The sequence below is a fragment of the Phoenix dactylifera genome, chromosome 6, assembly GCF_009389715.1.
Source record: "Phoenix dactylifera cultivar Barhee BC4 chromosome 6, palm_55x_up_171113_PBpolish2nd_filt_p, whole genome shotgun sequence".
NCBI classification, from domain to species: domain Eukaryota; kingdom Viridiplantae; phylum Streptophyta; class Magnoliopsida; order Arecales; family Arecaceae; genus Phoenix; species Phoenix dactylifera.
In genome coordinates this window covers 2,413,228-2,440,516 of record NC_052397.1, presented here as the reverse complement: position 1 = coordinate 2,440,516, position 27,289 = coordinate 2,413,228, and the positions used below count along the sequence as shown (strand labels likewise).

At 39.5% G+C, this 27,289-nt stretch overlaps 3 protein-coding genes across 6 annotated transcripts; 1 reads left to right on the top strand and 2 right to left on the bottom strand.

Annotated features, from left to right (window-relative positions):
• Positions 1 to 75: 75 nt before the first annotated feature.
• LOC103713331 (bZIP transcription factor 1-B-like) lies at positions 76 to 9,517 on the bottom strand. 4 transcript variants are annotated; one of them, XM_039127102.1, is made up of 15 exons: positions 9,228 to 9,517; positions 6,763 to 6,856; positions 6,600 to 6,653; positions 6,409 to 6,513; positions 6,100 to 6,183; positions 5,904 to 5,963; positions 4,389 to 4,419; positions 4,250 to 4,310; positions 4,119 to 4,173; positions 2,181 to 2,223; positions 1,809 to 2,092; positions 1,652 to 1,729; positions 863 to 988; positions 600 to 706; positions 76 to 515 (listed from the first exon to the last, which is right to left on the bottom strand). In XM_039127102.1, exons 2-14 carry the CDS (start codon positions 6,817 to 6,819, stop codon positions 632 to 634), a joined length of 1,113 nt encoding a protein of 370 aa, XP_038983030.1. In that variant the 5' UTR covers positions 6,820 to 6,856; positions 9,228 to 9,517; the 3' UTR covers positions 76 to 515; positions 600 to 631. The 4 variants fall into 4 exon arrangements, with proteins under 4 accessions (XP_038983030.1, XP_038983029.1, XP_038983028.1 ...); XM_039127101.1 differs by having other exon boundaries at positions 596 to 706; positions 4,250 to 4,419; XM_039127100.1 differs by having other exon boundaries at positions 4,250 to 4,419; positions 9,228 to 9,516.
• Positions 9,518 to 11,404: 1,887 nt separating this feature from the next.
• LOC103713822 (transmembrane ascorbate ferrireductase 1-like) lies at positions 11,405 to 12,637 on the bottom strand. Its single transcript, XM_017844113.2, has 2 exons — positions 12,443 to 12,637; positions 11,405 to 11,671 (listed from the first exon to the last, which is right to left on the bottom strand). The coding sequence occupies exons 1-2, from the start codon at positions 12,635 to 12,637 to the stop codon at positions 11,405 to 11,407; spliced, it is 462 nt and encodes a 153-aa protein (XP_017699602.2).
• A 9,659-nt stretch (positions 12,638 to 22,296) lies between these two features.
• Positions 22,297 to 26,652, top strand: LOC103713358 (receptor protein kinase TMK1-like). The gene is made up of 2 exons (XM_008800259.4): positions 22,297 to 24,951; positions 25,838 to 26,652. Exons 1-2 carry the CDS (start codon positions 22,611 to 22,613, stop codon positions 26,365 to 26,367), a joined length of 2,871 nt encoding a protein of 956 aa, XP_008798481.1. The 5' UTR covers positions 22,297 to 22,610; the 3' UTR covers positions 26,368 to 26,652.
• The last annotated feature ends 637 nt before the right edge of the window (positions 26,653 to 27,289 follow it).

The window sequence follows — 27,289 nt, the reverse complement described above, 5'->3', positions numbered from 1 at the left end:
CCAACCAATTTAACTAAGGGTAAGATTGCGATAACCTCATAACTACTGAGAATTTGATTATTAAGCCAAAACAGATTGAAAGAAGAAACAACCAATAATGAGCATTACTTGTGTAGCCAATGTATGTCAACAGAACCTAATCGATTAGCTTCAAAGCAAAGACAACTCATACAGTTCTGATGTACATATTACAATCTTCTTCCAGATTGGACACATCATGAAAATGTTGATGCATCACTACATGTTAGATATCTTCAATAATTTATCGTAGTCCATTTTTGTCAAGGTTGTCGATGAAGATCTAGTGCCATGAAAAGCTGGCCAGCTCCACCAAGACCACATATTCGTTACAATAAGCTTGAGATTCACAGATAAAGAATTACAGTGGACAGACCAAAAGCCTGCCTAACCTTCCACATCAATCAGACGATACACTTATCAGAACCTTCTGTTAGAAACCTCTCAGCAATCACCTATGTTCCCCAAGACAATGACCCTATTAAGCCCCTTGTACACTGAAACAAGAGAAACAAAATGATCAACACGACTGAAGACACACGAGTTAATAAAAGTCAGATGTTAGATGCAGGTAAACCCACTGATATCGTGGACCGAATCAAACTAGCAGCTTTCAGCCATCTCCACAAACAGGATCTACTTGCTCATCTGCTCTTGATTCCTCACCCAAATGTTTTCTAAGTTTCTCCTGCATGTATTCAAACAGCACATAGAAAGCCTTGAAATAGTTGCTCGGAAAAAAAGGGGGTACAAAGGCTTGAAATAGAATCCAAAAAGAAGGAATATAGAACACACATGTTCTAACCAAAGATGGAAGAGGTAAGAGGTACAGGCCAAGACTTACAGCAAGACTGGCATTTTCTGATGTCAATTTATCACAATCCCCGTGCATACGCTCCAATTCTTCTTTTAGTGAATTATTTTCCTCTTTTAGAGTCATCACACGATTGGCGAGTTCTTCACATTCAGCCTGGATGGGATCATTTCATATTAGTGAAACAATCAAGAAGCTTTATATATTAACTATAGTAGAAGAGCTTCTTAACAATTAATAATGATGATCACAAGTTGCCAGTCCACTCAATATCCTTTCTGCCACATAGAAGTTAGATATGTGGTATCTCTTATGTCCATATCCTCTACTGGCAGCATGAGCATATGAAAAAAGCTGCAAGCTTCACACTATTAAAAGATATGGTTACTACTAAACATCTAACGTTTCAGATACAAGAAAAACAAGATTGTATATGTTCAAAAGAGGATATTTTGATGATGGGTAAAGCCAGCCAGTGTTGTTTAGCCTTTACTAATACACTGTATTGGTAAATATAAAACTCTTTAAATGCACCCTCTTACAACACATACTGTTGTACCGAGAAACAGAATACCTCCACTAAAAACTAGTGCATTTATCCTTCCGGATAATGATATTGCTCAAACGGTGGAAAACCATATCCAAACATTTCCTACATGGATGGGACAACAACCATCCATCACTCCAACTTGGATACTGCATGTGTCAGATATTAGTTTATAACTATAGTTTAGAAACTTCAATGTCACAAATAATTGCAACTACATGAAAGATATGGGAGTTTTGCCAACATTGGTCAAACTAAGTGATGGTATATACCTGCTTACGTAATCGTGAGCGGCGTGCAGATTCCCTGTTAGATTGTTTTCGCTTTTGTCTCTTCAGTTCTCTTTCATCCTTAGATTGGAAGGAAAAAAGGTAAATAAGTCTAAGAAAACAAAAATATGAAAGAGAATGCAGTTTCAGGGCTTGCTACCTGCATCGAAGGATCAGGTGGAACACTGTTTTGTGAACCTGCAAGACCAGATGGAACCAAGGGTGCCATAGATGGGGCAGCAGGAACTTTGCCTCGGAGTGCAGAAATAGAAGCAGAACCTCCCCAGTAGTCCATCCCAATGTTCAGGGTGGTGGTTGGACCAGCAAGGCCACCCGGTGGGATTGTCACAAATGGCACAGTTGGGTTCGACACAATTGGCGTAGATGGTGTATGTGTAACTTCATTTGATGTGGTTCGAGCAGTGCTGCCTTTCTGAGCTTCCTCTGCAGCCACAAATGATATACCAGTAACAATTTATGGTCATGCTGGAATTCTTGTTAGAGAAAGGAACTCTATATGCTTCAATCATACCATCGCCTGAACCATGTTCAGAACCATGATTTCGCTGGGAACCCTGCAAGCAAATATCTAAGTTGTAAGTGTTTTTCATTAATCTGGGGGAACATGAGTACAAGATAATGATATCTTGCTGATAACTATTGGAATGCAAAGAAATTATGTTTAGAACACAGTTTTGGACGGCAAACAAGCTTGAGCACTAAGTTGTTTAGGCTCTATCCTGTGTGCATTAAAGATAAAATAAGAGAGGGAGGGGGGAAAAAAAAGAAGAATACTCAACCACAGGTCCAGGACACAGCATAATGTCTTCTAGCTCTATAAAACCTAGCAGATAAATTGAAATTTACTCAGAGATGGAAAATAGGATGCTTGGAACTTAAATACTAATTAGAGGAGAATAAAGATGAAACGAATGGCGTTCAACAGTCTTTTCTAATCTTCATCAAAGAAAACAGTCTTTTCTAATAAATTACATTGTCAGCATATGAAATATGACTCTTCGCCATGCACATCTAACCTTCCACACTAACTTTGGAAGTAGTTCGCTTAGTGCAACATGGATGCTTATAATTGAAAAACATATGATTAAGAGATCATGCACCCATTGTAAGCAGAGAATGCTTAAGCCTAGACAGCTATCATTTAAAACAATTTCACTATAGAAAATATTTATATGTTGGCATATCAGTTTAAGAAGACTCTTGGAACAATACAACATATTAAAAAAGATACATTTTTCCTTTTTCTCTTTTTTTCACTTTGTAACATGTTAATATAAATGTTGTAATGATTTATATCGGTTGAGGGCATGACCATTATAACTACAGTTTTAGCACATGGAATGCACATGACTTATTCAAGAGAAAGGAGCATTGGTGGGTGGCCATGGTCCCACCTAACAAGATGAGCTTAACCTGAGTCTCGGTTAAGAACGGCGATGATCTACATTTCACACGGCGCACGATTCCATGGATAGTTTCATTCGACATCATGGAGGACATAGATTTAAAGAGCATGCTCCCTCTTTACTCTATGTATTTCTCATTTCTCTTTGTTACTCGTTTTAGAATGAATGTAAATGGATGCCTTGATTAAAAAAGGGGTTAACCGATAAAATCAGGAAAGCAAGAGGAAGTCCATTTGAAAGTCTCATGCAGCTCAAATATGTCAGGGTTGGAAGATGAAAAAGTAGGGGGTGGAGATGCATAGGCCCCACCCCAAGAGTTCGCATTAGAACAGTAAAGATTAGGATAATACTGATATTATGATATTGGCATGTCAAAGAAATACATATGGAAGCACAACTAAGGCGAGCACCCTAAAACTGTATCAAAGGGTCGAAAAGGAAGAAAAGAGACAAATTAAAAATTGGATGGAAGTCATCAAAAAGGATTTAGAGAAGTTGCTACTAACAAAGAGAGTGGTCTTTCTTTTCGCTACAAAAAGGAAGTGGTCCTTAAATGGATCAAATAACAAAGAAGGATATAAAAATGATATACTATGTAATAGAGATAGCTTTCAGGTGTGGTTATGGTTGTGGTTTATTCCAACTAGAAAGACAAGATCAAACATGTGAGTTAAACAGATTCTATGGACATGTCATGTTTTCTTTTTAAAAAAAAATTGAAAAAAAGAGAACTTTTGGAACAGTAGAAGATCGAACTTATTTACCCCCAAAAATACATAATATATACAAGAATAGCAGCAACATTAAATGAAAATTTAGTAGTCTAAAACTGAATCTACCATTGTGCTAGGCGCACAGTTGCTAGTAGATGTCAGATATAGAACAGGCTAATTTAGAAATTCAAATTTGTCCACAATAACCACCCACAATTAAACAGTTTCAGAATATAAACACCGTTATCATGACATTTATAGATCATCAAAGAAAAGAATAGTGGAGAAATCAAGTTGTGAGTAACAAAAAATAACGCTTACTCCACATACATTTTGAGAATCGGCATCACTTCCCTCGCTCGAACCTTCACTTCCACTCTCACCACTGTAGACATGATTTTTGTGAAAATATGTCTGAAGTGAAGCAAACACTCGAGAAAAAAAAAAACCAAGTAATGCACCTTTGTGAAAAGACACCATTAGCAGATGCACCAGATGCTATTCCAGTTTTATTAACCTTGCCTGTAAGCATATTCAGACTTCCTAAGCTTCCTCTGGATTTCTTTGGAGGACTCCTTTCCTTACCTCCACGCAACTTACCATCTGTTTCTGCGCCGCTAGCTCCAGCAACCTGAAAAAATATGCCTAACCCATAAATACAACAGTTTAAACTGCTCTCTATGTCTACGAAACAAATATACCTACTGAGGTTGTGAAACATTAGCTCCATTTACCACTCCATGACTAGATAATCTTTCAGTAATACTAACCACTAGAATGTTTTATTGTTATACGCAGTCATTGTGCAATTTGACATTTTTAATAAGCTGCATTCAATATTTTCTAGGCCATTTTTTATTATGTCCAGATCAGGTATTCACTGGTGAGACTACAGTGAACATTGGAATGCAAAACAAAATTTGCAGAACAGCTGTTTGGAAATCAATATTATGAAATTAAAAAATTGAGGTTTTTAGTTAATTAATGAGTAAGAAAAAAATTCTGATTTCTTTTTTCTTCATTACTATAGATTGAAGTACAAAATGATGAGGAGAGAAGCAATGACAATTGTGCAAAATTTAAGTTGCAATTAAAGTCTTGAGGTACATGAGTATATGATAAGATTAGTAAAGATGATTTGACAAGGAAAATGAAAGGAAAACTAGGATGATAAGAAGCTCAGGAAGGACATTGATGCGTGCGACTAAAAAACAAATAGAGAATGTGTTATTGCTTGCAGGTAAATGTCAAATGCATCTTACCAAGACGATGTAATGCTATTTTATTTGACAAGTGTGAATAGAGGAGAAATATAGCAGCAAAAATATGCAATTTCATTTCCTGAGAAAGTGGTGAGAAATAGTTGATCAAGTTCACCCAGATAGTAGATGGTCAAAATGAAAGGTGAGAATGAATTCATAAATCTTAACCTGCTTCAATTACAGCCAGGTATCGTACTCCGTATCACAGATTTATAAATAATGTATAGTTGATTATGCAAATGAATCAAAGTAACCAAGTAGTGGAATGATCTCAGCGATGCAACAAGTGCAATACTTATGTTTAGCCCTTCAGAGACATGTGGAATCTAGCAACTTCTGGAGCTTTCCAGGATAAGGTAATGACGAACATAATCACTTCAGTATTGCAGTGCTGGAAATTTAGTTGGAAAGCTTCAGCCATTGGATCTCATATATCACACATAAAGACAGACAAATTTTGTCAGTATGTCTATGGTCCTATGGAGTTTAGAGCAGCCCGTTAAGCACCAATCTGGTTTAGATCCTATCTTGCAATGCGTGGAAGCCAAAAAAATTTACTGGTAGAATTTAAGTTTATATAGTGTTTGAGGCAGCTTTCAGGGCATGTTATTGGACAAGTTGGCCAGGTTCCTATCTTGCACTACTAGGCCTCAGCAATTCTTCCTGCTACTGTTGTGCATCCTTGAGGTCCTTGGTCGGAGCATCCTCTGGGTAGTGGAGCTAAGGCCACATGTCCGATTCCCTTTTTGTACAACTTTAAGTTGAATGATCAACAAAGCTCATTATGGTGTTTTCAACCTTTCCACACACACAACCAGAGAGGGGCAGAGGAAAAAATAAAAGTACAACTCACAGAAGCTTCTGCAATCCCATTTGCTGATGGCATTGGATAAGGGCTGTATGGACAAGATCCCTTAAAAAAACAAAAAATAGACATAAGTTAGCAATGAACATCTCTGTAACCCAAACAGTCCAAGAAAACAATAGCTCTAAAAAAATAAAACGTCAACTGAACCATAAAGAAATATGCAGTATTAACAACGCAGTACCGGAGGAATGGATGGATGAGGATAAATACCCCCATGTGGATACATAGCAACAAATGGTGGTGGAGTCCCATATGGAGAAATTATCTGCTGCCAAAGAAAAACATTAGGTATGCATCCAATTCCGGGTTTCAGCACAATCTTCAACTTCATAACAAAGTTAATCTGAACTGGGGTACCAACAAACCCTGTCCTATCCTTTTGAAAGAAAACCCTGTCCTTTGTAAGCTGAGACATGCATCATTGCAGCATCCACCTAAAACTAAATTATTTATTGTAAAAATTATGGTAAACAGTAGCAATAGCAAATACCTGTGGACTCCACATATATGGGCGCCCTTGTGGACTTGATGCCACAGGAGAATGGAGAAACCCCGGAGGAGGCATAGGACTTGTTCCAGAAGCATTATAATATGCCTATAAGTGAGCAGAAACTTCGTTACCAGGTTACTGGAGACTTGGACAAAAAGCATACAAAAGGAAGATCGGTTAGATCTTAGCACCTGAAATGAAGCCCAATCAGGATAAACCATAGCAGGACTGCTAGGCGGTTGTTCCTGCAGAAAACAAAAAAAAAAAAAAGGACAAGTATATGAATAAATAATAAAGTTATGCCATCAGGAATCACTGAGAGGCAGCACAGGAGTTGAGTTGCATAATATAGACCTGTGTCGAAGTTGGCTTCTGAGTTTTGGTTGGAGTATTCACCTCCCCACTGCCCATTATGAAAACTTGTGTGACTCAAACCTCTTCTTATTTTCTGTACATATTACTAAGTTGGTCACTGAATGGCAGCTAAAAACAAAAACTGAGTGAAAGATAACAAAGCTTCTTTTGTAATAGTAAGCAATCTAAAATAGAACCCTTCCAAACTTGATGAAGAATTGAAATTTAGAGGAAAAAAAGGTTTTAACAACTAATGGGTTTTTAAAATCAAACAACCTGGAGAATAACCCAGTAAGTTGAATAGTTGATGGGTCTCTTCTACTTAAATCAAACTTTCTTTGGAAAACAATCACACTCAATCCTTACATCCTCTAATGCCCAGAAAAGAAGCCATTGGCTAGAAATGGATTTTTGACATGAAATATTGAGCTGATGGGTCCTTCTAGTGGCAAAAGCTTGTCTCATGGCTAAAGGTATCCAACAAGAAGGGATTGACTGTGCTAAAACCTTTGCCCCTATTACAAATTCAGTCTTTATCAAATGCCCTTTAGCCACTGCTTCTGTTTGAAGAAGGCCTCTAGTATCAACTCAACTTCAATGATCCATTTTTGTAGTATCCACTGCATAAAATAGTTTATATGCATGTTCCTCCTAGTTTTGGAGGAAACAAGGGGCAACATATTTGCTGCCTATGCAAGCATTTTATGGATTGCAGCAGATTTCTTGCATTTGGCTTGCAAATTTTACATCTGTTCTCAGGAATGCTAGCTAAATCAGGCCATCTTGACTACTTATTCATATGAGTTAAGGACTCTAGTTACACTGTTGTGCTTATTTTTGTTTATTTTTCTGATGCCACTAGATATGACTCAGAATTCATCAAAGGTTATCAAAGATTTCCTTCAATTATGTTTCAAGGAAGTTCTTGGAATTCGTAAATATTCTCTTGGTAGTTGCGAAATCTCCAAAAATTATATTAGCTAAGGGTAGTCTACCAAGAGCCAAAGTAAGATCCTTTCCTACTGGCAAAAACATTAAGCTTACGAAAGACATCAATGATGCCTTAGAAGATGCAACCTCCTACAGAAGACTTGTTACATGCTTGATGCTTTGATCTATTTGACTACCAGTCATCCAAATGTTTTTTATGACTTCATTCTGTCCATAATTCAAGCAGTTCATGGATCTACTTGGAAAAAACTGGTTATGATGCTACCTTACAGGCCCTTCAATATCAAAAGAGATCCCTTGGTAAAGGACATCAAACTTATACAAGCTCAACTCAGTTAACTGCTTATTGTGATTCAGATGGGCTACCCATTTCAAATCAAGACATGTAGATTAATGAATGGTTAATTTACCATGCTAAAAAATAGCCCTATCACCTGGTGATCTAAAAATCGAACAGTTTCTCAATCCTTGGAAGAAGTAAACATCATGCCACGCTTACAGCAACTTGTGAGTTTGTCTGGCTTAGGGCTATTCTTCATTAGCTTTGTATATCGAGGAATACTCAATGATATGTTACTGTGATATTCGAGCAACCCATCATACAGAACTAAATTCAATGTTTCTGAAACAAATAAGGCACATTAAAATGGATTGTTGTTTCATTCAAAAAAAAGTGCAATATCATATGCACAACCTTTGTTCGAATGACTCATCAATTTGCACGAACATTTTCAGTAAAGCTCTTGGAAAATATCAGTGTTAACATCTACTACTACAACACTATGGACCTTTAGGCTCCAACAATGAGAGAGAGAAAATAGATTGCATGCCTATTCTGCCATGGTCAGTCAAGCAAATTATGGATGTCCATGCTCCCAATCAAACCTCATCATGCCACACTGGTTTTTCCTTCTTGTTTTTTTGCACAAAATCAACTTATTCAGCTTTGTTCCTGGGATCATGTTTATGTCATACGTCTAAATATATTACATAGCTCCATGAGTTCTGTTATCTAAGAAATACAAGACATCTCACAATACAACAAGGTACAAAATTAAAGATGCTTATAAGAATCCGCCTAAAATAGTGGGGAAGGGGGAAAAGGTACCGGGAGAAAACACGAGACAAGAGAGGGTGGTTCCTAAATCGAGTCAGGAGTTCCATATATGTTAAGGCAGTAACTCAAAATTGGGGACGGTAATGGTAGCGTAGGGGGAAAATTTCCAAAATTTTCCGCCTGTATAACTCCACAAATATCAAAAAATTTCCGATAAATAATTTAATCTAAACACAGCAACAATTCACCCATAAAATTTGCGACCCAGGTCGTCCTCCCTCAGCTAAAGATCACAAAACCAGACTGACAAATCGCACAAAAATGGTATAAAGATTCAATCTTTTCCCGCACCCGTTATACAAAAAGCCAAGACACAGAGAAATGAATCACGAAAACTACCTCAAATTAACAGCAAACACCATAAGGAAATGAAAAGGATACCAACTTTAAGACAAACCTGCGAGAATCCTCTGCCCCCTTTCCTGTCCAGAACATCCAAAACCCTAAACCCAGAGAGAGAGAGAAGGGATTTGGTGGAGCTTTCTCTCCTCGGAGAGTGGATCGTTCAACTGTGACTATATATTGGTGTAATAGTTTATGGGATGTAAGGATTGATTAATGATTGAAAAAAAAAATGGGAACTTTGGAAACATAAAAGAAGAAAGAAACCCTTCTCCCTTCGTCCCTTTCTTTATTTCTACTAGTTTTCTCTAACAAAGGAGAAAGGAACCAAAAGGCCCAAAAGAAAACAAAACCCTCTCTCGTTCTTTTCCCTTTCTCCACTTCTTCTGCGACTCCTTTGCCCTCTCATGCCTACCCCACCTCCACGTGCTGGTCTAAGGGTTTGTTCCGCAGTTCCCCAAATGGCCTTGTTGCTTTTCCAAATCCCTGTCACTTTTTTACTTTTTTTCCCCCCAAATGGCCTTGTTCCGCACTTTTTTACTTTTTTACTTAAGAAATTATATTCCTAATCCATTTGGGATTTTTATTAAAAATATTTACTCATCAAAATTTTTATTTTTTTCAATTAGACTCCAAAACTTAATTTTTGGTTGCAATATGACTGAGCCATACATCTAAGCTCTAATACCGTTAACGGCATATGTGAAATGACTAATTTATTTTCAAAAATTATTGAATGAAATTAAATTTAAAAAAAGTTACAACCAAAGAGATGTTAATGAAATATTATATATAAAATTATATCATATGACAATTATGTATTCATGGATTCTAAGAAGATGGAGGTGCGCTATATTGCAACTAAAATTTAAATTTCGAGGTCACACTGAAAAAAATAAAAATTTTGAGGTGTAAGTAATTTTTTACAAAAATTTGAAGAGATGCCGCCATAATTTTTTTAAAAATTTCATATTGCAACCCTGGTGCAGCTTTAGATCCAATATTGGGGGGACGTTCCTTTTCTTTGGATTGATTTTAATATATTTTTACATTTTCTTTTTTTGAGATGGAACTACTATATATATATATATATATATATATATATATATATATATATATATATGATTTAGCATTTGAAGGTTAAAATGTTAGTTTGAAGATTACTAAATTTATTTCCATGTTCCTGTCATGATAAATATTATTTCCAGGATGACAGCTGATGGATTCAATAAAATCATAAGGTGCCGGATGTCAATGGCATAGGTTTTATGCCATTCTCACCTCCAGCTAGCCTTCTCCTCATCCTGGATTTCAATATATATTAATTTAATATGTTTGATCCATAATTTTAAATAGATTAAATGAGCCAATAATTTGTTTGTAACTTTAAAAGATCAAATCAGACAGACCCTGACGGCTTGGCCTTTGGGCAGAGTATTTATCTCACCAATAGTAAGAGTCAAGCGTAACTCTTGGGTCACCCAAGAGTTTTGGCCCAGTAATTTTTGGGTCAAGCCTAAATTGAACCTAACGAAGCTGTGCGCACCCAATATGTGGGCCCAAAACGTAAATTGCTCCTTCTCTTATCCAAACCCAGTAATACCCGTCAGATGTCACGTCCATTATGACACATGATCCACAATTAGTCTTGATTTACCATTCGTATACCCTCCAAAATTGCCGGCTTATATAGGAGTTGCACCAAAGCATGGAAGCTCAAGAATTGGGCATCCTCTTATGTTACTGGATGAGGGTTATGGTCTTAACTTTCATGAAAGGACTCCCTTTGCATGAATCCATTATTAGATCATCCACTGGTTTGCTTTGAGATCTATACAAGTGGATGAACGAGAAAGTTCGGAGCGCTTTCAGATATGTGCAGTGGGTGATCCAATAGTGGACGTATGTGAAGGAAGGTAAAGCTCTTTTTTGCACGAATGATACAGCCCCGATCTACTACATGTATTAACTAGTCTCACGTGCGCATCATCATTAATTGCTGATTATTTTCGATACCCTTGTAAGATTCTTGGTGTATGACAACATTTGCTACTTGCTAGGTTAAATATTTAGGCAAATTTTCTTTGAACTCCTTGTCTAGGATATCATTGCTGAGTTAGTAGACTTCATACTCGATGAATAAATAATACAAAGTTGAAGAATTCCATGATTTTTGGTTCTATCGGAGTGCCCAAGGGTGCCACTTAGCTTGGCTTCTTTCATTGTTCCATACTAATTGTAGTATGGCCGTGGAAGAATAACGCTCAGGATGGTGAAAATTCCAAAGAGGAGGATGGTGATCCCAATGAAGTCAATCAAGAGAGCTTCACTGCCAAACTTTACTATAACGAGGTTGAATCTCTCCACCAACCCTGTCTCAGCACTGCAGATTGCCATTAGGAAGATTACTGCACCAAAGAACGCATGCCATGGCTTCATGTTTGCCCTCATTTTATATGTTGTCCCAGGGAATATAAAGGAAAAGAACGCAATGAACCACTGCAAAAGGAATAATTAAGATAAAGTAAGCAGATGTAGTGTCATAATCACGGTTTATATCAAATACTCTTTAGAACCTAGCAGCGATAACAATGTTGTGACAAACATATTTATTTTATGGTTTAAAAGCTCTAAAACCCTATATTAATGCAATAGTTTCATAACTTTTGCAAAGACACTAGACATAAAAAGAAACGAGATTGACATAGTTGAAGTAAAATCATCATCTTTTTCTTTTGCTAAAGAAGCTTTCCATCTTGATAAGTCAAATCAGCTCTTTAATCAACCCTGAAACCAAAAGAATAAGGGTTGCCATCATAGAGCCATAATAGCTACTTTCAGGCAATACAAGAACATCAGGTGTTCTCTGCGCTGCTATTGAGTGCGTATCCTACAACTAGTAATGGAGTTAAAGCAAGAGCCACATTCATGTATACAACACCATATCCCAGTCCATGTTGAAAGTAACTTAGTATCTTGAAAATCTTGCGATCTCTCCAATTCCATTTCACTTCTTCATTCTTCAGATTCTTCTCCTCAGTCTAATAAAAAGGCTTCAAGTTATATTTTCTTACTCATGTACATGACAAATTATACACATGGGCATCCAAAAAGCCAGGAAAGGCATATACATGTATGTATGCTTATGTGCTTAGCTTCCATGCAGCATTGTTTAGTAACTAATTATTATTGGAGGGAAATGGCCAAGTTGTGAAGCAATTTGATTCCTTGCATTAGTACTATAATTAAGTAGAGATCATTAAGTTTTACCTGAAAAGCGTAGAGGCAGATGGTGCCCATCCCAAGCCAAGTGTGCAAAGTACGCATATCTGGATCTTTGGAGTCCCTTGTGAACTTAAAAACCGCATGGAGCCCCAAACCACCCAATGCAAGGGCCACCAAATGCAATGACATATGAACAAATTTCCTCATCTTCGTGGTCCCGGGAACTGCCTTGTAGGCCATTATTGCTGCTTCCACAGGAACATAGAAATAGTTAATACTCCATGGGGGAGTTTCTCTTATGGAGGAATTCAAAATCCCTTCTTTTTCTTATAGAAGGAAATAAAAGAAAAGAAAACATGGGGTATAAAGAAAAGAAAGCATGGGGTATAAGGAACTGCCTTCTCCTCCGCATAAGATAAGCCCAAGCAGCATTAGAAGAGGATGCGCCTATGCAGCAAATAATATCACAAAGATCAAAAACAAGAAAATAATTAAAAATTTTAGACAATAATAGTTGCTATTATTAAAAAGAGAAGACACCAAAAGATGCTAAAGAAAGATACTGCTAGAACTCAAGATGATAAGAGAAATTACATTGAAAAGCTTTTGTAAGTTTTGAGAGTCCAGAGCGACGCCCTCTCTGAAGTGTAGCAGCCAGAGAAGCATAAGGGTTATTGCTGCTATCCCTAGCAGCTGTGCTATGATAATTGCAGGTAGCGCAGACATACGAAAGCTCGAACCATCCCTGGCTGCCATGAGAGAAAGAGAGAGAGAGAGGCCTAAGACGACCAAGATGAACTACTCTTGACACACCATACTAACGCGGGGTATGGGGTCTTTTCTAGCGGAAAGGAGCGAAGAGTTCAAAGTTTGTATCTTGAAAACGGCACTATACGGTCCGGCTGGCCTGCTATCACCCAACGGAGGACTCCAAGTGAGGCCTTTGTCGAATAGCAGCTGTATCTGGCTTTTTTCTTTGGTATGTTTTGGTAAGCAATGCTCTGTGGTTTAATCGAGGATCATGGAGATAAGAGTTCAGTTGGTAGGTTTAGAAATAAGAGATGGCGTCTGTTGAAGAAAGCGCATAGTGTAGCCGTCCTTTGGATTTGGTGAACATATATATCAATCTTGGTCTTTCAACGTAGGGTGGCACGAAGTGGTTGTCGCACTTCCTCTGGTATATTAGTTAATGATTATGGTGTTATAATTACCTCGTCTTTTGGTTATTTTACATTAATATGCAAACAAATTAGGATTTGAACTTCCAGAGGTTGGTCAAACTAACTCTTAAGAATTTGTTTGGATGATCCTATTGGATCAGCAGGAGTAGAAATAGCATTTTTAGAATTACAGGATATAAGGCCTAGCCAAGCCCATGTCAAACTAGACCTCTTCCAACTCATTGGTGCGGGAAGAAGAAAAAAAAATCTGATGAGTTTTTTTTTTTTCCTATAGGATTCAGGCCAGCCTACTCTAAAGCTATTTCTGAGTCTTCTATGAATATAGAGTATAGACCTAGCCCGGCTTGCTGCTTGTGATCCTGCCATATGTACTAGCCTAATTTGGGAATCTCATAGAATGTTGAGCTTAATCCTATAAGAAATTCCAAACAAATCCTAATTAGCACAGTATTTCAAGACGTGGCAGCACTATAGGTAATTGACGGATGTTTTAGTTTCAGAGGTTGGAGAGTACACAGAGTTCAGAAGGCAGTTGGAGGAAGAGAGTATAAGCAATAATATACAAAGGCACGCCAGGAAATTTTAGGTCTTCAAGTTCCCTTTTTTTTGTGTTTTTGCTAAAAAATTGTTTTTGTATTTTGAATGGTATAGGAGCTCATGCTAGTTTGCTATTATCACTACTTTTTTCAAAAGAAATGATGGAGCTCGAGCAATCATTATAAAGAAATGATGCTAATATTACTCTCAGATCCCTCTCTGTAGGGCAAATTGACTCTCGGCTCTCTCTGAATGCCGGAGGATTACTAGGTGGAATCCTTTTCGGCTGGAGCTCAGGTAGCCTATCATCTCTCTGGAAGGAATTCGTGCATTTCTCTATTACTGTTGCATGGAATGATCACGTTTTAAAGGCTTATTGGGCTTTTACTCTGGTCTACGGCACCACGGACCTTGATCTTAGGCCTACCTTTTGGTTCGACCTGAAGGAAATTCACATATCCTTTGTTGGACCGTGGGCCCTTGGTGGTGATTTCAATGCCACATACAAACTTCAAGGAAGGAATGGAAACCTCCATCCTCGATCGTTTACATTGGCTTTTGCTCGATTACTTTGATATCTTCGGCTGATTTCTAAAAGTGTTAAATGACCCCTTGCTAAGTCCGCCTGGGAATCAAAGCTCCTCCAAAAATCTTGTGGCTGGCACTTTTCAACAAGCTCATGAATACGCGAGATGATATACTGCTGTGAGGATCCATACGGACGTGCATTTCGTCCCACATCAATTATTCACTGAGATCTTGGATATTTATACAGAACTAAGGAACCCAAAAAATATATTTTTTAGCTAGCCTTTTTTTGGTAAGGCCTTGGGTTTTGGTAAATAGTTTCAGAGCAAACTCGCCCCATAGCCTATGTGGACTAGAGGATGTTGCAGCACGGATTTATGAAGACTGACTACGGGCCAATTATAGTGCCTGTGATTTCAATGCCACATATAAACTTTATGGAAGGAATGGAAACCTCCAACCTCAATGATTTCTAGAGGTGTTGAACTAAGTCCACCTGGGGAACTAAAGCTCCTTCAAAAATCAAGCGCTTGTTGTGGCTGGCACTTCTAAACAAGCTCGATACGAGGGATATACTGCTGAAGAAACTCAGAAGGAATCTTGGAGGTTGTCTTCTTTGTAACAACGAGCCGGAAATTGCAAACCATATCTTCACATCATGTCCCTTTGTTTTGCAGATCTGGTCTTCCTTTTGTGATGCTTTGGATGCCCATCTCATTCCACATAATCCAAGTGAGGTGTTTTCAACATGGTGCAAACAAAACTTTAAAAAGTTCACGAGACCCGCACTGCTAATGCTAGTTGCTGCTATATGTTGGAGTTGGTGGACTGAAGGAACTCAAGATTGTTCTTAAACAGAAGATCTTTGATTTTTTCAGTGGCTAGGAAAGCCTTGCATCTTTTCTCTGATCAGTCCATTTCATGCAATAATCGTGAATTGCCCGGACTCTGCAAGGATTTGCTGGAAAAATTTGATTCGCTTGCCTTTGTGAGGATTCGGAAAGCTGATATTGGGACTCTTCATGTCTTTTCTCCATCAAGATGTGATCTTCCCTACTTTCTTTTTGTGACTGATGCTCTTTCGCTGCTGTTCCTAAGCTGGTTGAATCTGTGTCCTGAACTTGGTCTCTGCTGATTGTTGTTTTGGACATGTTCTTGAATGCAAGTACCATTGGTTCTGATTTGGTATAGTACTCTTGCTATTTTTTATACAGCAGCTGCTCACTCTCCTATAGGACTTCGTAAATTCCTGTGGTTAAACTCTAGCTTTTGTATCCTGTAATTCCTTTCTTTAATGAAGTGGGTGGCTACTGCCTCATTCCAGTCCAAAAAGAAAAATTGCAGACTAGAAAAAGGCGACAAGTTAATGGTGCAAATACAAACCTGCCCAGTATTGCCAATGCTGCAAACATAATTTATACAAAGATCTTTAATGTAAGTAGTTATTACAAACATAAGTAAAATAGTTTGAGCCATTGGTCTCAAAATCATTTGGGATCTTACCTATATCGAACTGCACAATCAGAACCAATATTGTCAGGCCAAGTGTGATCCAGCAAACAGAAGTGTAACTTGCTTTGTAATGTACACATTTTATGAAATTAATCTTACTTTGCTATACGAAGGAGACCAAAGAGAGAATCTATTTGCTCTTAAAATGACCAAATAACTTGCTGCATGTCGTATGAAGGAAACAAATGAGAAGATGGATAAAATTATATGCATTCCTTAAAAAAAAAGGAAGAGAAAATAAGAGAGTAAAGATGCTCTGTGGGCTGTTATCCGGCAGCTCAATTTTAGATGTTGAGTGCGGAAAATAGATAGATATAAATGATGGCCATGCACCTTGATATTTTTCTGAGGCAGGGTTGGATGATAACAAGACCTATGAATCTGCTAGATTTTTTCCAGCAAATTAGTGGACCTCTTCTGTAGGAGTTTGAGAACAACTGTTGTTGAATTCATGACAGGAGCATCGATGGCGACGAGAGCCATAGCTAAAAGTCTGCAGTAGAACTCAAGATAGCTCACCTCATATGCTTTTTCATCTACTATAACAGAGACAAGTGTGTTATTCCAGCTCAGGCATGTAACAGGCCAATGCATTCAGTTGTGTATTGCCTGAGTACAATTCACAAAACTAGATGAAATATAAATCATGGGAGCTATCATTTGGTGACTAGCTAGGACTCGAGATGACAACTGCAACTTGCCAAGCCTGCACTGACAATATTGATCGTCTCGTACTCATATGAGATTTCGGTGACATATTACTTGCCCGAGTGATGGTCCAAAATAGTTTTGTTACTGTCACAGACAAATTGGTACTTTGGATCCCCACATTTAGCTGGATCAACTTTTAGACAAAAAAGGTATCTGATGTTTTGGATTTATCCACAAGATGAAGGAAAACAACATACTTTCTCCTAAAGGCCTCTAGCTAATCCAACAGCGAAGAGGAGACATGAGAGTAAATAATAGAGAGCAAGGTGCTACTTCACCAATGGCTGCTGGTTAAATCCTGACTGGAACCAAATATAAGCATGTCAAAATATGATTTAGCACAGAGGATTCGAGTGGTTCCAGTCCGAGATTTATTAAGCGAAAGAGAAGTAAAAGATAGAGAACAAATTGCCAACTTAACTAGCAGCAAACAAAAAAGTTAAGAAGGAAGTACGAGAGATAACGTTAACCAACATTGCAAAACGGGAGCAACAGCTGTCATATGAAAAAACCTCTCCGGAAGATAGCAACATGAAACCTCGTCACAAAAGATTGGGTGCAAATACTAGGATGCGTCCGAGTTTGTGCTATTTATATGTTATTATGCCGGTTACTATTACTTGTAATAATATGTTATGTGCCTGCAAAATTGTTTTATGGTCTTCAAAAGCTAAAACTTCAGTCATATAACTATCATATTGTATGTGTATATCTTGACCTACTCATACTGGGCTAAAAACCCCAGGATTAGGAGTAAGTAATCCATCTTCATAGCAATGTACATTGTTCCTTTAGGCACAAAACAAGCAAGAAAGTCACAAAAGTTAAGAAAGTCAGACGTACATGAATGTGTTTAACATAATAATCTATGAATTAATCATCCTAGGGAGGCCAGCGAAGTTAATCGAACTGGTCTCAGGTCCTGGATCCAACTCTCTTCTCTACAAACGCTGTCTCTTCTGCGCGTATTGCCATGAGGAAGATAGCTAGACCAGCAGAAGCAGGAATTGAGACTACCATTGTCCTCATGGGCACTGAAGCGTTTGGGTACCAAAAATTAACAAAAATCCAAGCAACCACTGCAAAGTAGTTGTAGCAAATCAGTCGAGAGATCAGTATGGGTGCTTCCCCGTAAACATTACACAAGATAGTAGAATTAGCATGTTTTCTAGGGCTTATGCAATGAATGAGGTGTTTAGTTTGGAAATCTGTTTCTACTTCAATAAAAATCCTATGAATGATGTTTAGATGTGGTTAGGTAGCAACATGATACTGGCATTGCCACCTGACTAGTTGCCAACTTAGCATGCATTAGCCTTGTATTTTGAAATGTGTCTTGCAATTAAAGTGTTGAAATAAATATAACTGCTATTTATTTATTTATTTATTTATGCATTACGGGTATAGATACAACCAAAAAAGTCGAAAAATAACAGATCCTAGAGCGTACCGGGTAACCCCCTCTCCTCCACCCAAAGAGCATTTTCGAAGTGGTTGGCCACATATGAGGTCATCCAATTCGCTGCTCTGTTGGTCTCTCTATACACATGCTTCGTATGCAAGGTCATCCCACCACAGATCATAGCCCAGATGTGACTGCTATTTATTGAACTGAGGTTGGTGGCATCACGCTTTGCCATGGCTTGATGCATGTGTTGGCCTGAGATAGAACAAGGCATCTTCAATAACCTAGAGAAAAGTATTCTACCTAGCTTCCTCCTGATTTAACGTTCATTGGGGATAGTTCAGCTTGATTGTTCTAACTAATTCATTCCTACTAATTAGCTGAAGTATCTTACACTGGTTTAGAGTAGGCTAGGGATAGTTCAGCTCAATTATTCCAGTTCAACTCATTCAGAATAAGTTAAAGTAGCTTACCTGGGTTTAAAGTAGGTGAGGATAGCTTAGCAAATTATTCAAGACTATGTCATTCCAAAAACAAGTATTATCTTAAAGATTGTTTAGTATTGAATTACTTTTTTTTTTTGGTTTCGTTTCATTGTTCATGATCTAACTTATCCCTATACTAGGTGCAAGTAGGGGAAGATATATAAGATGATACAAGTTTGCGCATGTCTCAACGCTTATCCTACTACCTAGGTAATCCCCAACTCTCTAACTTGTAATTTTTCGCCTAGATGAGGCCTATATTGAATTGGTGCACATTGACATGGTACTGAAATGCTTGTTATTGCCAGCATCTTTGTTTTCAAGTGAAAGGGACAAACCTATAGAACTAATTATTAGCAGATAATACACATGCCTAACCATGAATGCAAGGTATAGCTCTCCATATGATATTTGAAAGCAACATAGACCCCAAAGATCCCAATAGTAATGGAGACTAGATGTAGCAAAAAATTGATGAATCTTGCCATCTTGGTAAGCCCTAGTACCCGCTTAGCACGCGCATATCATACCGTTATTGAATCTCTTTGTTTAACAAAGTAATCACCATTATAAAACATGTTCACATTAAAATTTCATTGAATGAGTTACATAACAAAACAGCATGGGATTTGATTCACACAGCGTACCTTCTTCGATAACAATTATGAAACTATAAGTCATCACAAACGGATACACCTACAAGAAGCACCAAAAATGCATACTTGTCAAATTCTCATTTTACATGATTTACTCATGTTAGAGGTAGAGGATTTTTCTCTTAATTTAGGAAAAAATGGCGGTAAACTACCGAACATTTCATTAAATTAATTAAATGGTAACAGCATGAAGAAAAGTTTTCCAAGAAAATAACACAATCAACAGAGAGATGAAAGGGGGCACCCTCACAGCCTGGTAGAAGTTTTAAATCCTTACATAAGCCATAGAGATTACCTAAACCTTTAATCCCTCTTGGGTTTGGTATATCGAGTCTTTGATTATAGTTGGAGAGGTTGGAAGCTGTGCAAGGCATCAAAAGCCTCGGTTGTGGAGAAAGTAGGCTGTACAAAATTAATGTAGCATAGTAATATGATTACTTGGTCCAATAAGTCACGATACAATGTCACAAATGCAGCGGCTCCATCCATATCCTGTGCTCGTTGATTCAAACTAGTATCTAACCCACGCTAAACGGCAGTGTTTAGCTGAAATGGAAGGAAAAAAATTTTCGATACCTTATCAATATATATTTTTTATAATAAAAAATAGTATTTTTTCTTACCCCAATGAACCAACATTAGTCTTTATAATGTTCATCATCCATAAGTTGATCGTTTAATCTGAAAAAAAGGACAGAAAAAAAATCTATAAGAGTATTATTCAATATTGAATGTTCAGTAATTAAATATGATTAGAAATTAAGAAAAGAAAAAAAAATTGGGAAGAGAATGCTTAAAGTTAAATTATCTCCGCCGCAATTTCTTTGCCGGTAATGTAATAGTTCTTTACAATGGTAATGCGAATTTATATCAAATATTTTCTTTTTTCTAGGAAGAAAAAAGAATAGAAAAAGTGCAATATTTAAAGTATGTTACCCGCTTATACTTGGTGAGTTTTTAGAAAGAGTTGTTTTCTGAAAAAGTTCATTATAAATTTATTTTTTGAGAGTTAAAATAATAAATTATTCTTAAACTAGAGATGAAGAATGTTCGGATCTAAAACTTTCATGTAGATCAGCATGTTGAGATTCACTTTCTGAAAAAATATTTGTTATCTTAAATTAATAAAGATTGTTATTAAAACTCTATGACCGAAATATTAAGGCAGGTGCGATTGTCTTTTTTTTTTTATTTTATTTGTAGGTATGGTGGAGATGCGACTACAGAACATCGAACCGTGATGTGGAGCGCCGAACACCGAGCCCTTTGTAACCTACATACTAAAGAGGCGGGATGGCATCGCGTGGAGGCCTTCAATGCTGACATTTGGACGAATGTTAGTCCAACACTTGTTATTTGGAGACGCAACTGGGCTCTCCTTTAATATATTGTATAGATTCGCGGACCAATTGTTAGCTAAACAAAGTGTGTAGTTTAACTTAATCTAATTATGTCTTCCAAAGTGTTTAACTACATTTGTTTGATTTACGATTGAATTTGCTGGTGCTTGTTTAAAAGAATTTATCTATTTTTTTAAATTTTTTAATACTTTAATAACTTTACAATCTTTGTTTAATATGATTCAGAAGATGCATGTCGTTTGAAATCTCCACTAGGATTTCAAATTTTGAGCGACTGAATGGAATGGAAGTCACCAAGCTGTCTTTTATCTTCTTTTTTTTTTATAATTGTTTCAAGCTTGGACAGGATAAATGCTAAAATTTGTTGTCCCATGCAATGACTTCATCATTGTACAGGTAAGCAAGTGATGGTGTATTAGGTGGGTCTTGTTTGGTACCGAAAACCAAACACCGGATCCATCTCTGGCCCATTCGGCCAATTTGCGTCAGAGGAGTTGGCACCAGCTGTTTGAGTTCGTGTCGTCACGCAACCGAATCGCAGCACTAATTTGATTTCCCAATTCACCACCAAGTTTTAAGATTCTCTCAAGTCAAGCGTCTTCGATCCCATTACCCTCCCACCTTTCTCGCTGCATTCCTTGTCGAGGACCCAACTCCATCACTGCTACCTTAACGAAAAAATATGTTATTCAAAAAGAAATGGAATAAGGGAGGGATAAGGCTTTAATTTAACCAGAGAGATGCAATTTTGATGAATTACTTATTCTACTTTTTCTCTAATTATTATAACTTTGAATTGAAAAATTATTTTATTTTGAGTGTAGGTGCTGCTCCACTGAAGAGGTTTTTAATTCAAGCAACAAGCATAGTTTGTATTCAACAGGATCGCTTTTTTTTTTTTTTTAATTGTAGGTATACATATTACCGTAAAAAAGAAGTATTATAAAGCACATGTTTCTGGATTCGATATTTGCTAATAGCATGATAACTATCGGACTATTTATGAAAAAAATTGTATCCCGTCGATATTTACTGTTTTCTGACAGCCAAGCACAAACATTGCATATTGAGGAAGGAAAGGAAATGTGATAAAGAGATAGGATTTGAATTATTTGGAAGTTTTGTGAAAGAGATTATTTTAAAATTAAACAAGAGTATTCATCTTATATGCGATATAATTTTTTTAGCAAAATAAATCATTTATTTGAGTAAATTATGGGATTTAAAAGACGCCGTTTTAGAAGCATGATAAAAGGTTTAGAGACTAGAAAAGCAAGAACAGGAAACGCAAAAAAAATGAGCAAAAATAACCACATCAGTCAAAATCAAGTATCTAATTTATCGACGTTTCGATCTCCTATTGGTTGAGAATGTGGGCCCTCGTCTCCTGTCCTTTTAGCAGGCAGCTTTATTAATAGCGGTTATAAATAAAAGATCTACTCGCCCTGCACAAGACATCAGTTCTCAAAGTTAAATGCAAGCCCACTTTACATCTCCAAACAAATCAATCCATTAAATTGGGAATATTTTGGGAAATATTCAGTACCCCTCCATCCAAAAGGCTCCCAGCCCAAAACCACCGGCAAAATATAACAGCAAAAAAAGGAATCCAACAAGCTGGCTCTCCCTCCTAGAACAGGCCCCACCACCCATGTGCACCCCCATGTGAAGCTGCGAACTCTTCTCTCTCAAACCCACCACTCCCTTCCTTTGCCCTTCCAATGCTCCTCCTCCTCCTCCTCCCCCTCCTGCCTGTTCTCTTCCCAAAATGCTCCCCCCCTAACCTTAGCCTCCACCCACCTCGCCGGAATCCTGTCACCGCCCGCTTCCCCTCACCATGGGGTCCTCTCACCGCAGTCTCCTGCTGGTTCTAGTGACCTTCCTGCTCGCCTGTGACGTTCACCGGGGGGCGGCGGCGACGACCGACGCGGGCGACGCCGCGGCAATGCGGGCCTTGGCGAAGGGCCTGTTGGCGGACCGGGCCCTGGGCTGGACCGGCCCGGCCGACCCCTGCACTTGGACCGGGGTCACCTGCACCGAGGGCCGGGTAACCGCCATTCAAGTCGGCAACCGGAGCCTCGCCGGAAAGCTACCGCCGGAGGTACGGAACCTCACCTCCCTCCTCCGGCTGGAGGTATACGAGAACCAGCTTTCCGGCCCCCTACCCTCCCTCGCCGGGCTCTCCTCCCTCCAGGCCCTCCTCCTCCACGGCAACAGCTTCTCCGGCGCCCCCCCGAAAGATTTCTTCTCCGGCCTCTCCTCCCTCCAGTCCGCCTACCTCGACGACAACCCCTTCGACCCCTGGCCTATCCCGGCAAACCTCAAGGATGCTGCTGCCCTCGTCAACTTCTCCGCCAACTCCGCCAACGTCTCCGGCGAGCTCCCGGACTTCCTCGCCACCGCCTTCCCCTCACTCGACCACCTCGCCCTCGCCTTCAATCTTCTTTCCGGCCCCGTCCCCGCCTCCTTCGCCACCGCCCCGCTCCGCTCCCTCTGGCTCAACAACCAGCTCGGAAGCTCCCGCCTCTCCGGCGGTATCGCCTTTGTCGCCAACATGACCTCCCTCGAGGAGCTCTGGCTAAACTCTAACGACTTCTCCGGCCCCCTCCCGGACTTCTCCGCCCTCCAACACCTCCAGAACCTCCAGCTCCGGGACAACCGCCTCACCGGCCTCGTCCCGGCCTCGCTCACCTCTCTCAAATCTTTGAATCGCGTCTCCCTCACCAACAACCTCCTCCAGGGGCCGGTGCCGGTCTTCCCGAAGACGGTGAAAACTGTCGACCTCACCCCGCAAGGTGAGAGCTTTTGTCTTCCGGAACCAGGGGACTGTGATCCCAGGGTCGATGTCTTGCTCTCGATTGCGAAATCTTTTGGCTATCCGAACAGATTCGCCGAGAGCTGGAAGGGGAACGACCCGTGCGGCGGCGGGTGGCCTGGGATCAGCTGCGACAGCGGCGGCAACATTACTGTCATCAACTTTCCGAAGATGGGATTGAACGGGACAATCTCGCCGGACTTCGGCTCGATCACTTCTTTGCAGAAGCTGCTGCTGTCCAACAATAACCTCACCGGCACGATCCCGTCGACGCTTACCAAGTTGCCATCTTTGAAGGAATTGGATGTGTCGAGCAACTTCCTCTGGGGCCAAGTTCCCTCCTTTAGCAAGAGTATTGCGGTGAACACATCTGGGAATCCAAATATCGGGAAGAATGATGGTACTGCTCCAGCTCCAGCTGGGGCATCCGGTGGTCCTATCAGCGATTCCAATTCGACTGGTTCGGCTGATGCGAGCCAGAGCAGCAGCAGCGGTAGGTCTTCTTCTGTTCCGGTAGGAGTCATTGCCGGATCGGTGGTTGCCGTGGTAGTTGGTGTCGGTGTCATTGGACTGCTCGGTTTTTGTTATTACAAGAGAAAGAAGCAAGCTTTTGGAAGAGTTCAGAGTCCGAATACCACGGTGATACACCCCCGGCACTCGGGATCGGACCCGGATATGGTGAAAGTCACAGTTGCTGGCTCGACTTTGAACGGCGGGACTGCAAGCGACACATACAGCCGGACAAGCAGCGGCCCGAGTGATGTACATGTAGTTGATGCTGGAAACATGGTGATATCGATTCAAGTCCTGAGGAATGTGACCAACAACTTCAGCAAGGAGAATATCTTGGGCGAGGGTGGGTTTGGGGTGGTTTACAAGGGCGAGCTCCATGATGGCACTAAGATTGCGGTGAAGAGGATGGAAGCCGGGGTGATGGGGACGAAGGGGTTGAATGAATTCAAGTCGGAGATTGCGGTCCTTTCTAAAGTAAGGCACCGTAATTTGGTTTCGCTCCTTGGTTATTGCTTGGATGGAAGTGAGAGACTCTTGGTCTATGAGTACATGCCTCAGGGAACGCTAAGTCGCCATCTTTTTAGCTGGAAGGAAGAAGGGCTGAAGCCTTTGGAATGGAAGAAGAGGCTGAGCCTTGCATTGGATGTGGCCAGGGGCGTGGAGTATCTGCACAGTTTGGCACATCAAAGCTTCATCCACAGGGATCTGAAACCCTCTAACATTCTGCTCGGTGATGATATGAAGGCTAAGGTTTCAGACTTTGGACTTGTCCGGCTTGCAGATGGGAAAGGTGCCTCCGTTGAGACAAAGCTTGCAGGAACTTTCGGGTATCTTGCACCAGAATACGCAGGTAATCCTCAATTCCAGAGCCTGACTATTTTTATTAATCTAGTTTGTGGTTACACAGAGAAGTGGATGGAAAGCTTTTAATTAAGATTCCAAAACAGTTACTCATATTTTGGATTTGATTTCTTGAAAAACAACTTGAAATTTTCAGAATCTCAAATTCGAGTATCTGACTTTAAAGCAGCGCTCTGTTTGTGTTTATGCTTTTGATCAATGATGCGCCAGGATAATGCTTAATGATATGTACTGGGGAGGTTTTAAAGTCTTTTTTGTTATGAGCATTCCTTTAATAACACAAAAATATCCAGGCTTTCGTTTCTAAGACCAATAGATAAGTTACATGTCTGAGTTTTTATAATCTTTTTGTGTCAGCTAGCTCATTTTATTTCAAGCTGAGCTCGAGCTGTTCATAAACAGCTTATTCAAGGGATCTGGTGAGAATTTGCGGTCATTTATGACTGAGACTTTTATTTCTATAGTTTAGAGTGACAATGTCAATTATCATTCTATTACACATAATACATGTCACTTTTTTGATAAATAATTATAAAAAACGGTCGTTTATATTAGTTAATGATTCTTAAATAATATATATTATTCATATATTAGTATCTTGAGCTAATTTCGGCCTAGCTCTAGCTTGCCCTGTTTCTTAACCGAGGGAGCAAACTTAAGCTAGCTCGTGAACAGCTCGCTTGTTCGCCAGCCCTGGACAAATTGTTGATGGCCTGTTATAGCAATAACATTATGGAGTTGAAATCATAGCATCGATTTTATTCTGAGGGCCATAAAGCTATCAGATATATCAAATTTCCTCAGATTTTAGGCCTGGTTTAATATGCTGCATGAACTTAGCTGGTGATGTTTATCAACTTTGAACATCTTTGCAGTGACAGGTCGTGTGACCACAAAAGCTGATGTGTTTAGCTTTGGGGTGATACTTATGGAGCTGATCACTGGTAGAAAGGCACTTGATGAGAGCCAGCCAGAAGAGAGTGTGCACCTTGTAACATGGTTCCGGAGGATGCAGCTCAACAAAGAGACCTTCCGAAAGGCCATAGATCCCACGATAGACCTTGATGAGGAGACCCTTGCGAGCATCACCACCGTTGCAGAGCTCGCTGGCCACTGCTGTGCAAGGGAGCCTTACCAGAGACCAGATATGGGGCATGCTGTCAATGTTCTGTCGTCGCTTGCGGAGCTTTGGAAGCCCTCCGATCCAGACTCAGAGGATAGTTATGGTATCGACCTCGACATGACTTTGCCACAGGCACTCAAGAAATGGCAAGCGTTTGAGGACAGTAGCCATTTCGATGGTGCTACATCATCATACATTGCGAGCTTGGACAACACTCAGACCAGCATACCCACAAGGCCACCAGGCTTTGCTGATTCATTCACCTCAGCTGATGGAAGATAGGTAGCAACTAAGGGGAGAAAAAGTGGGTAGTTCTAAGCGAGGTTTGTTCATTCCCTTTGTGAAGGCTTTGCTTCTGTTCTTGGGCTGTTTTTCTTCCCTTTTCTTCATGTATGATGATCTCTTAGCTTAAACACTTCCAGTTTCTCTTCTAGTTGTTTTTCGTTAGAATTTTGGGAATACTAATGAAGTGTTGTATTGCAATGAGTTGTAATATTGTTGTATCATTATCACGTTGGTGCATGAAATACTTGGCTGATGATCCCATGGTTGGAGTCTTCTGGTTAACATTTGGTGAAAAGCTTGACTTTGCCTTTTTTGTCTGTTAGGGGCCTTTGGCCTTGGATGACCTTCAAGTACTCCTTGTTCATTGCAGGCCATACATGAAGGAAAGGCAATAAACTTCTTGCCAGAAAATTCGCAAGACACACACACACACACAGAGAGAGAGATGAACCTTTTATTTCTCTAGGTATACGTTTTCTCTTTGTTGATAATGTTTTATAGCCAAGTCTCTGCTGGTGGTTCTGAATTTGCTACTTCAGTCTTATCTGCATCTTTGCGTGGTTCTGACTCCTGATAGATAACACTGGCTACAACAAAAAGCATTCAATTCCATCTTATCTGATAGGGCTAACCTGATACAAGAGGTTCTCAGATACCAGGTAAACTTGCTACAGGGACATGCATGCCCGGTTATATAGAATACGTTAGCCATACGTTGTCTGCTACAGCACTACATTATTCGAGCTACTGCATCAAATGCGCCGAGCCACTATCGATGAATACTTCTTTCAAATATAAACAGTCATGGAAGGAGAGGTGAGGGCTTCGCTACATGAGCCTAGTACCAAAGTTGGGCAATGAAATGAGTCTAACGGGAAAGTTGGATTTGAGGGCGAGAGGATTGCTACGAAATTGAAGT